Source organism: Eutrigla gurnardus (genome assembly GCF_963514095.1).
Source record: "Eutrigla gurnardus genome assembly, chromosome: 20".
In the NCBI taxonomy this organism is placed as follows: Eukaryota; Metazoa; Chordata; class Actinopteri; order Perciformes; family Triglidae; genus Eutrigla; species Eutrigla gurnardus.
In genome coordinates this window covers 13632538-13643702 of record NC_139931.1, presented here as the reverse complement: position 1 = coordinate 13643702, position 11165 = coordinate 13632538, and the positions used below count along the sequence as shown (strand labels likewise).

At 43.9% G+C, this 11165-nt stretch overlaps 1 protein-coding gene across 2 annotated transcripts; it reads right to left on the bottom strand.

Moving 5' to 3' along the window:
* Positions 1-454: 454 nt before the first annotated feature.
* hsd17b1 (hydroxysteroid (17-beta) dehydrogenase 1) lies at positions 455-4291 on the bottom strand. Of its 2 annotated transcripts, XM_084036744.1 has the most exons (7): positions 3396-4291; positions 2225-2336; positions 1877-2038; positions 1617-1796; positions 1381-1474; positions 1115-1298; positions 455-984 (listed from the first exon to the last, which is right to left on the bottom strand). In XM_084036744.1, the coding sequence occupies exons 2-7, from the start codon at positions 2319-2321 to the stop codon at positions 811-813; spliced, it is 891 nt and encodes a 296-aa protein (XP_083892870.1). In that variant the 5' UTR covers positions 2322-2336; positions 3396-4291; the 3' UTR covers positions 455-810. The 2 variants fall into 2 exon arrangements, with proteins under 2 accessions (XP_083892870.1, XP_083892871.1); XM_084036745.1 differs by having other exon boundaries at positions 455-956; positions 2225-4288.
* Between the last annotated feature and the right edge of the window lie 6874 nt (positions 4292-11165).

Below are 11165 nucleotides of genomic sequence, written 5' to 3'. Positions count from 1 at the left end.
CTTAACACAACAATGCAGAAAGACATTTCTTAGCTTTTCATACTTTTTAAACGACCTCTTTTAGATTTACAGTAATAACTCTTACATGATTGATTAGTGCAGGGCAGCAAGTCATAACGTCACTACATCCATGTCACTGGTTTCAGTTCACATAACAGATGCATTAATCAGTGACTGAGAGACAATCCACCTCTTGGTGAAAGGATATTTCCAGACTAAACTAATGCTTTTTCCACGTCAACAAAAAAAATCTCCTGATTATAAATCTGACATTGCTATTTAAATTTGAGTAGTATTTTTTGTATTTGCTATAACTCCCTGTGACATTTGACCTCTAGTATAAAGTAATTAAGGTAAACTGTGCAATACAATGTGCAGTGAGAGGTGAACAGATATCACCCAAACTCATTTCAGTTCAGTTCAAATGCTTTATTCTTTTATTCTTAAGGGACATTTTTAGGTAAGCCATTCAGCAAACACTAGAGAAGAAATAAAACATACAGTATCATTCATTTATGTAAAAATCTTGCATATTTTCCTTCACCGCCAGTGGAAAAACTCCTTGGAGCCTTTTTTTTATCATTTAACACTTGGGAGCTTGGGAGTGAGAATATGTCAACCAGTCATCCAAAAGACAGTATTCAGCATTCAAAATATAATCCTTATGAAATATTTCTCTCTCTGAACTCACTGCTCTTTGAGCACAGTGAGTCACAGTGCATCAACTTTATTCATGAAATCAAAACTGAAAGAGCAGAACTATTAAAGAATAAGAAGAGCAACACAAGGCAAGTGGGAAACTATTGTTCCTCATCTGAGAATATGATTTTGCTCAAAGCGCGGATGTACTGCAAACCACCTGGATCTGTGATCCTCAGTTTGGTGAGAGGTGGCACGACTCCGCTGGAGAAGTATCTGAACGCAGGGCTGGGTGACTGGATGGCATCCAGGAACACCTTGGAGACAAAAACAATCACACCACACCTAGATGTACAAGTGCACACTAACTTTTGTCAATCTGTCAACATCCTCTACGAAAGTTTAATTACACTCAAAATTGTATTTCAGGGCAAAATCAACATTAAATTTGTATTTTTCTGTATATTTAACAAACCTTTACGATATCCTCAGTGTCCTGTGCTGCGTTTTGGAAAACGGAGCCACAGTGCTCCAGGTATTTTTCATAGAGGCTGAGTGTGAGGGCATCGACCTGCCCGAGTGACGTGTCCCCGAGCTCTGCCTTCTGCAGGTTGACCAGGAAGTCCGTGTTGACTGGACCGCACTCAATGAGACTCACGCTGCAGGATGAAAGGACAGTCAGCAACACCGTCATTTACACTTAAACTAAGAGGGAAAGATGTTAAAAACGTTAAAACTCACTGGATATTGAAGTGTTGCAGGAGTACAGCCAAACTCTCACACGCTCCCTCTACGGCAAATTTACTGGCACAGTACACCTCGTTAAAGGGGAGACCTGTAGGGGAGAGCATGAAGCTCAAGCATGGCTTATTTGGGCAAAATCATGCAAGCAGCAACACAGTTTGTTTTCATCATTAGTAAACTGCACATGAACACCGTTGACGTTCAGTGACCCCTCCACCTCGTACTCGTCTCACCTTGGAGCCCCCCAGTGCTGCCGGTGACCAGAATGCGGCCTTGGCCCTGAGCCTTCATGCCTGGCAGGAAAGCCTGGATGGTGTGGATGGTACCGAGGAGGTTGACCTCCAGGATCTGCCTCATCGAGTCCAGCGACTGCACCTCCAGTGGTCCCATCAAACCCACACCGGCATTACACACTGGGTGGAGTGAGAAGAAGTCCATTAACACGCACACACAAGACACTCCCAATGTGAAACCTCCTGATGCAAGAGCGTACCCAGAATGTCCACTCGTTTCTCCGCGATCCTGTCCCTCGCATCCAGGATGGACTGCTGGCCGGTCACGTCCATCTGGAGGATGTCCAAGGTGTCCTTGTGCAGGCTTTTGACACACTCTAATAGACGCTCCTTCTTGGCCAGGTTTCTCATCGTGGCGTACACTAAACAGAGAGCAGCATTTAGCCGCATGTCTTCATACAGTTGAATGCTTTGCTGCGAATACATGTTGCAGAATATCAAACCATTTGTTAATCACGGCAACATTACAGGCCGTCTCTGTGGGAACCCGGAAGTTTTCTGACCCAAACATGAGGAATACAACGAAAGGCCGTGTCAGCTGTGGTTACCTTTGAATGTTTTGCCGGGGTCGGAGGCCAGCCGGACAGCCAGACTGAGACCGATTCCAGAGGAGCAGCCCGTGATCAGTACCACCTTCTTGTCCATGGAGACACTAACTGTCTGCCTCAGCAGAGAGCAGGGGATAAGATAGAGGCGTGTGCAGTTCTACTTCTCAGTGTTTTCACATATTTTGCTATCACAAGGCCAGTTGATCCTAAACATCTTATCTGCCACCTGGAGTCCTCCCAGTTTTTCACATGTCCTTGTTAGTATAATTGCTTTTGTTTTTCTATCAAGACACATGGGAAAAAATACTGCCTATGAGTGCATGTTTATACTTCCATTGAAGAGGTAAGGATTATTGGTGTAAGTGTATACTTTAGGGGCGTATGTTCTAGAATTCCCTTGCTTATTTCAATTAAATTTAGCTGTTGGGTATTATAACAATGTTCAGAAAAAGCTAGTTTTGATGCCATGCGCTCTACCTGTTTATCCTTTCCGTTGCACCAAATGTGAGCACCAGGTGGCAGCAAAACTTCATATCAGTCATACTGACCTCTATTGGCCACATCCAGATGCTGAGATTGGCCAGAAAGAATCACAATGGGTTTAAGGTCCAGGGATTTTGGACGGAAATCGTTGAGTGCTTTTCTCATAACATCTCTGATTTTGGGACAACGCATCCTTTTCCAGATCTTGTGCTGAGGGAAATAGCTATTTTAGGCATGTCTGACAGACGGTTGGCATTTGCTGATGCCTGCTCTAAATGTGTGACAAAGTAATACTGAAAAAAACTCTCCAGTTCCAATTCAAGTTATCTCCCAATCTAAAATACTAGGAGACGACAGAAGGTGTAACATATTTTTGAAATCATTTTACATTTTTTAAAAACATTAATGAAATAATGTTCCGATGATTATTTCTATAAGATCTCCTCACTGAAGTTTCCTGAGGTCCCTTTCAGATTAGAATTCCAGAAGGAATAGCCTGGTTCTACCCATATATGCAAATAACAGTCACTAATTGTAAAAATGTTTATGGTAGGTTTATTGGGCTTTTTGTGGTTTCAAAGCAGTGCGGTTTCAGGAGACTCAATTGCTTCACCAAGATACTTTTCAATGTTGCCCCGAGTGGAAACTCAGAGGAAACTTGGCTTGTTTAAAAGCAAGAGATTCCTACCAAAGCTCAGGTCCAGAAGTCTCTGTTATCCAGCAGTAAGTAACTCATCATGCAAGGTCTGAGGAGCGACTGGAAAATACGTTCATAACAAGTCGTCACCATGTGCATGGGAGTGAGTTATCACTAGGTGGCGACGAATCCTCAGGTACAACCATTCATCATCAGACAAACATGGACTGTATGAAATAGAGTTGAACAAAACACGGCCAAAGAAGTGAACAAACAAGTGCCACTTTTTTTCTCAGGAAATGTAAAAGAGTATAATATGCGATATGAAACTGGACTTCATTCTATATCTCAGTCCTCTCCTTTCTTCTTCCTCTTCCGTGCTTTGTTTCTTCATTTCACCTCGTTTCTCTCCGATGTGCATTCTCCTGCGGCCGAGTTTTCGACCAGTCAAAACAACATTTCAGTAGCCTCGTTTGAAAGGATTTCTCCTGCCGATGAGAGCAAACCAAGTAGGAATTTCCTGCCATTTTGTTGCGCTCCTCCGCTTCAGATGGCATCAGCTTGGCTGCTGTCCCAGAGTCTGTGGGACAGATAACAGCAGGCCTTGACCCTCTTTCAAATATCCAAGACTCCCGAGCATTGTTGAAAACTCTTGAACTGCTTGACCTGAGACGTTACTGAGTGTGAGCTGTTTTATGGCATCCGGCGTCCGGCCTCCGTCCATTTGGTATTTTCACAAGAAACGTGTGGGGTCATGAAACTTGAATGCACATAGCACTTTGCCATACTCATGTGTGCATGTTGTTACGGTTCTTGCAGAAGAGGCTATGAAGAGCATGAGAGAGTGAGAACATGGATGCCAGTAAAAGAAATAAGACTTCCTTTCCTCTCAGACACCTGAAATGAGCGCAGACACAATACAAGGTTTGTCATAACACCGAGCGGCTGCAGAAACAGATGTACTCGACAGGATGTCCCGTGTGAGAGAGACGAGCAGAAGTGAAACAGCTGAAGACGTGTGGCGGTGGATGCGGTGAATGTAGATGTCACGCTATACCTGGCAACAGAGTTAAATGGGGCTCATTTTACCGAGTGCATTCAAGGCCAAACTAACGAATGCAAATCTTTTCTCAGAGATGTTTACTTACTTTTCAGGTACATTATAAAATAGTTCATGTTTCATCGTTCTTAATCTCAAAAAAGGGTGATATAGTTCAATGAATCAGCTAATACCAGCCAGGGGAAGATCATTAGTCCTGCAAGAGAAAGAAGAAAGGACATCTATAAGACAAGCAGCCATATTTTACTCATTACATAACTGCCAAATGCTGCAGATAACAATGATGATCCTTTCAAAGGCACACATGGGATGGAAATGCAACATTTTGAATGGTGTTTTTGCTGCTGTTGTCAACATGCCAGTGAGCCCATACCACAGAATCCACATCTGATATCAAATGAATGCCTCCCTATCTGTCTGAGGGCTTTTGTTTCACTTTGCAACCACCGTTTGACTGCTTCGGTCTAGACTTGATGGATTGTATGATTACAACGATGCGTCTGCATCTGATGAGGTAGAGTTTCTGTGTATGTGACCTTTTTCTTGCCTCGTTTCTCCACACTTTTCTAACTCTTTGCTCACAGAAGATTTTTCCTTATGTGTGTTGCAGTTGGATATAGTGCTCGGATGCTGCAGGGCTGTGTGGTAAAAATAGAAAGTATTCCCTGTTCTGTGAAACCCATCCAGCCTCCAGGAGAACTGTATGTGGAGTGAGAGATCGAAAGAATTCCCTCCTCTGAGAACTTAATCCAGGATGATAAAAGCACAAACCAAGGAGCTATGAGTGTGTGTTGTTATAAACCGCCAACTGATGAGAGACATGCTCCGACTGCTCTGATGACGGATGGCAGGTTTACTTCAGTGAAGGGTAAAGAGAGAGGCTGAGAAAATGCCCAGTGGATTTTTCACGAGGTAATACGGAGGGAGTGGGGCTCGCTGGTAAAATCATCATGGCTGCAACAGGAGAGGACGTGTGGAAAATATGAACACGCTGACCCAGAGGCCGAATCAGCACATTTGAAATGTCTAATCGACAGAATAGAATTCCCTGAAACCATTTTAGTGTAACAAGCTCCGACCTGACAATTGTAGAATTGTACTTACAAGCAAATACGATTCTTAGAGAGAGAAAATGCAAACACATTTCTCCATGAGAAAGCTGCTTGACGCAAGAGCAAAACGGAGAGAATATTGTATAGTCATCATTTTTCAAGTGCAAGAGCATGACTTCTTGCTGTGGCCCTAAAGGAGGGGCCAAACCTCCATCCCAGAGCAAGTGCAAAGGTCACTCAGGTCGAGTCATGAGAGGGGATTTGGGCCTCATAATTTACATATAGTACAGAGTTTTTTGATATATGGGGTACAGGGGTTGTGGTCGCCTGCTGGACATGAGGCTTTACGTCAGCTGTAACCCTCAAGGCCACCGCCTGACCTGCATTCCTCAGGACCAGTTTGTATACAAAGCCCTGAGCTCCAGGAAGCAGCGATGATTGTATCATGGGAAAGGCCCCCTCCGTCACGAATCAGCCGCTCAAGGCATTCTTTCTCTGGTAGAATTGGGGACATCCTGTTCCTGTTGCTTTCTCGGCCTTCAGGCACTCGAGTCTGTCCTGGGACTAGACCTGACCTGTATTTAGCTCAGAGAGCTGAATAGTCATATTCATAGTCACGGCTTAAGCCGGAGGTCAGTGCGGGACAGTACGCATTCCCCCCCCTGCAGCTGCAGCGTTTGTTCCGTTTGACAGGCACACACCTATTTGAGCTATGTGTCAGAGGCATGTTCCCTTGTGAGATCCAGCTGGTTAGATAACATACACCAGAAAAACTTTTGGTTTTGTCAAAAGTGCAGATCTCATCAGCAGAGTTTCGTTTGGTCAAATCCCTGGTCTGGCTGGGAAAATACAGTTGGACACCGGGCAGGTTGAATGTGAAGCATGGAAGGGAAAGTACACTGACCTTAACTTAAAATAAATATGAATATTGGGTGGCTGTATTTGTGTTTTATACATGTTTTTTTTATTGTGAAACTGTCCATTGGCACACATTCCAGTATTTTATCTCTTCTCTCTTGACTTGTCTTTGCTCCAGGTGCAGCGGGCGGAGAATGCCAGGCGCTCCATGCATCAGTGCCTCGCCTGTGATGTGGTGAATTGAAGTGATGGGGTGGTGTGTCGGGGCACGGCAAGTGACTCAACCATGCTGGTATTTACCTGCCATTGTATGAAAACAGTTCTCGAGTAAATGCAGGCATGTTTAAGCACTACCACTCTCACCAAACTGCTTCAGATTGTCTCCCTCTCCCTCTTCACTGTCTCCCTCTCATTGTCTGAATCATTTCTAAATAATGTCTCCCCACGCAAAGTCTTGCCCTCGAACAGACACTGATGAAATCAGTGGTGCACTCCACCCACCACCTGGTTACCTGGATACCCTCTGTTTACAGCTGGGTCTGGTCACACTGCAACGAAGCGTGGAGACTCAGACGAAGCATCGTGTTCCCACAAACATAAACACCACACATTACATTTTTTTAAAGTATTTGCATTTTGCTACCATACATCCATCCTGCCTCTCTTTCCTGTGTGCTCATGCTACAGCAAACCCACTTCCCGCTGCCTCTCAAGCGCTAACACTCCACACAAAAGGAGACTGAGGTGCTCTGCAGTTGTGAATTGCTTCAACCTAAGTTATGAAATCTTGCCGTGATTAATTTGCTGTTAAAGTTGGACGCTGCAGTGAAACCTCAATAGGTATCGCCTTAGAAAAGTATGCCAACTTTGCCGTGGCTCCTTTCAGGTCCCAGGAGCCAAGAACACAATGGCGTAACATGTACACCTGTGGCGTGCAGACCAGTCACATTATGTTCTTCCCCGTTCTCTAGAGGATCATATTTCCTCAGCACAGGCCCGGTAGACGTCGCACACTTGAAGAGTTCAGAGTTAATCCTTGCTACTTCAACAAATACTTCTCTTACACGCCTGAAGAGAAAGAAATGCCACCTTTCTTCATTTCTAACATACCTGTACTGGTTCTTCTTTGTTGTTTTCACCCCCAACACTGCGGTATTCTCATTGGTTGATTCCTGTTTTTGTTCAAAAAGCTGCAGTGAAACAAATATTGCCTTGGCCTACAATGGGAACTATGATAGAACTCCACCTTGAATCTCTCACATAAGTCTAAGTGCTTATCTGGGTTTTTCTCTTCCACTTCCTGCTATAATTCCTATCAATGCTGATTATTCTGTGGTTATGAAAATAACGGCTTCATGGCTTCATAACCCAATGATATTCATACTTCATGTGGCTTTGGCAATACATGACTATATTGCTTATGTATATATAGAAGATTGCATTTTATTCTGATGATGAAGTCAGATATCTGACTGTATCCCTCCTCCATACTTGTGCTACTATGTTTGAACAGAATTCAGAATTGATTTAAGAGATTTGATTTACTTATTTTTATTTTTATCTCATGTTTTCTGGAGCCAGATGTTTAACATCTCGACTTCACCCTGGATCTTAGAAGTCACCTCTCGGCTTTGAAACTTTGATACAATTTAAAAGTTTCATTCAGTGCTTGGTCCAGAAATTGCAATATCATGCTGATAATGTACCACATTAAAGAGCTCATACTAGTCAAGTCAAATGCGCATGAAAACATCCAATTAAAGAAGAAGAATGTCTCTTTTAAAATCTAAATCACTGTTTTTTTCTCTCTCATATCCCCAGAGAGAGTTATTTATTATCAGGGAGTAAATAAACAGTGGATTATGTAAATGTACTTTTCAGACACAACCTCCCAAAAATGCGCCAAGGATGCAGATACAAAACATTCCCAGGGACCATCTGGGTCTTATCACCTCTCAAAATCATTTCCTCCACATAAAATTACCAAGACCAGGAGCCAAGTCCTGTAAGTGTGCTTGTGCTTACTGTAAACGGTGCTACGTGCTAATCACACATCACTCCCTAGGTCCTTCATGTTATTGCTGAAGTAGATCAGTCCTCCTCCCCTTGAACTATGAATCTGTCCTCTGTGAGAGGCAGCCTGGGTCACAGTGACATGCTGGTGGATTTCTCAGACACTCTCGTGGTAGACAGCAGTTCAATCTGTCTTGCATTTATGAGATGAAAGAGCAAAGGTTAGTAAAAAAGCTCTGGGAAACGGGCTGTGCTGCACGATCCTCTGGGTAGAAGTCCTCCAACATTTTTGCTGACAATTTATCATGCTTAGTAATTATTACATAAGCACTTTTCTGCCTATAATTTGGGTTTTAGAAGGCAGGCTTTCTGTGGTGGCAGCAGATAACGGAGAAAAGCCCAAACGCATGGTATTGCTGTTTATATAAGGTTTTTCAGTGACTTTTCCTTCCCCAGAAATCAAGTTGAATTCTGGGAGTGACCTGCATGACGGGCATGCTGGGAATGTCATGGCATCACAGCCTAATATGGGCATTATACGGAGTAGATGGGCCAGTTTGACTCTCGATAGCATTCCAGTTGCTCCTAGCTTCTGCTCATCAAACAGTCACCTTCACATTCCTTCCTTGTTTGAGGCTCATCTCAAGAAGGTGATGAGATTAGTGTGTCTGGAAACATGTGACATTCATGCCCTCCACGCCCTTACACCCAACAGTCAACGGAAATTGTCACAATCGCTCCCCGGTGACACCTGTATGTTTTGCGAGTGCTTTTATTTCTCATTTTATTTCTCAGCCATTTTAGTATGATTGAGGTGAGCTTGGTTTGTTTGTGCACCCCCTCCTGCTCCCTGAGCTCATCCTCAGCTGGTCTTCCATGGGTGTAAGGGCCCCCAGACTCTGGAACCCCCCGTCCCCCACACATTCGACAGTTTGACACCATAACAGCATTCAAAACCAACGTCAAACCTCTTTTTTATACATGTATGTGTCTGTCCTCCACACGTCATTATTTATAGAGACAAGTACCAACTACAAAGAGACACAAAACGACAAAAACAAGTGTGTGTTTCATGTAGGTGTTGGTGGGGCCTTTTGCATGACTGTGTCCCAGGGGCCCCATGATCCGCCCATGACTTTACACTACATTGTACTCCAGCTGATGGTATCAGGGTGTAATACTTGCACTGACATACAGTTTTTATTCAGGAGTTTAAACGCCTAAAACCAACGAGGAAGGAGACTTCTGGGCCTCATCCTTGAGAGCTTTGAGTTATTTAATTTACAAATTGCCTTGGCTGTTTGAGTCACACTGTCGACTCAGCCAGATCATATGACTAATCTGTCCCTGGGCTCTTTGATCAGTGCCTTGGATCACATACTGCAGTAGACGTGTGCTGTTCTGCTCATTATTGTTATATCTCCAGTCAAAGGTGAAATGACATGAAAGGAGTTGTCGGACTAGATTTGGTCTATTCTTCTTTGTAACGGAGAATTTGTTGTTTCCTGCGTGTGCCTGTAAAAATCATCTTTACACAACCTACTATTGCTGCAAATGTATATCTTATCAGACTAAGATGATGATCTTTGAACAAGAACTGTATTTAGACTTTAGCTATGTTGTAATAATAACATGTGATAGGCTTCAAGGCTACTTTTTACATCACAGTGTTTTCACGTGAGAAAAGCCCTGTGTTTCTTTATTTAAACAATAAAGAGATCTTTAGTCTCCAACTGATCTGTCGTCTTCATTGCTGCTCTCTGTTTTAACATTACTGTGGCAGCAGATTCCTCCGGCGTGGCCCTGCGTCAGCAGGGGGATTCCTCAAAATCCAGCATCTGGGTGCTGCATTCTTGCCGTCCCCCACATTGCCATCGCAACGCTCACGAGACACAACAGCTCGGGAGCATGCAGTCGCAGACAGAGTCGCTTCCTGTGCCCCAGCTGGAGTGAGGGGTGTGAGAAACATGCTCACTGAGCTCAGAGTTATGGCCAGAGAGGCGAATGGTAGCGGAGGAGCAAACAAGCCACCCCACAGTGACGAGGGTCGCCTCTCCAGCACTCAATGGAGGAGGAAGAGGTACAAAGGAGCGATTCAGTGGCTGTTAATACAAGAGAGGCTGACTATAATAAATACTATGAATGAAAATAAAGATGTGTTGGCTTTGTGACCTGAAACATGATATCACCTCTGGGTTCAAAGATCATAAATCCAACACATAAACCCTAATTGGATTCTCAGACTAACCGTTGGGATTGATTTCAAACCTAACAGATGGCCCTTACCCTTGACTTTATTTGTGGGGTTTCAGGGTTTCGAATTAGAGGAGGGCCTGTCTAGGGCGGGTGTCCCATCAAAGTGGCGACACGCCCTCAGTGTAGCCACAGACCTTGAGCTGGAAGGGCGGCTAACTCACTCTGAATTGCTGCCAGAGTGTTTTATGTTCCCATTCAGCCCGAGGAAGGAGCTGCAGGCCTCTGGAAGCTGGACACCTTCCAACTTTTTACATATCATGAAAGAGAAATTCATTTTACTTCTACACGTCGTGTCGCCATCGGTTCTACATTACAGTATATGCACACTTAATAAGATGTCTCGTGGGGTTGTAAAACAGGAGTGTTCACTTCTGCTAGAAGGCAGCCAAACAAATCCCTTCCTGTGGAAAATGTGATCGTCGGGGTAATGTATGTCGAGAAATGTTTGATTCATTGGCTGCTTCGGGTCTCTTGTCTGATTTGTGATGTAATCAGCTGAAAAGAAGGCAGCTTTAACACAGAGGCCTGGAGGGACGCATGAATAACCGACTGTCGACGTGAGCTATAAGTCAAAGCTGGGTC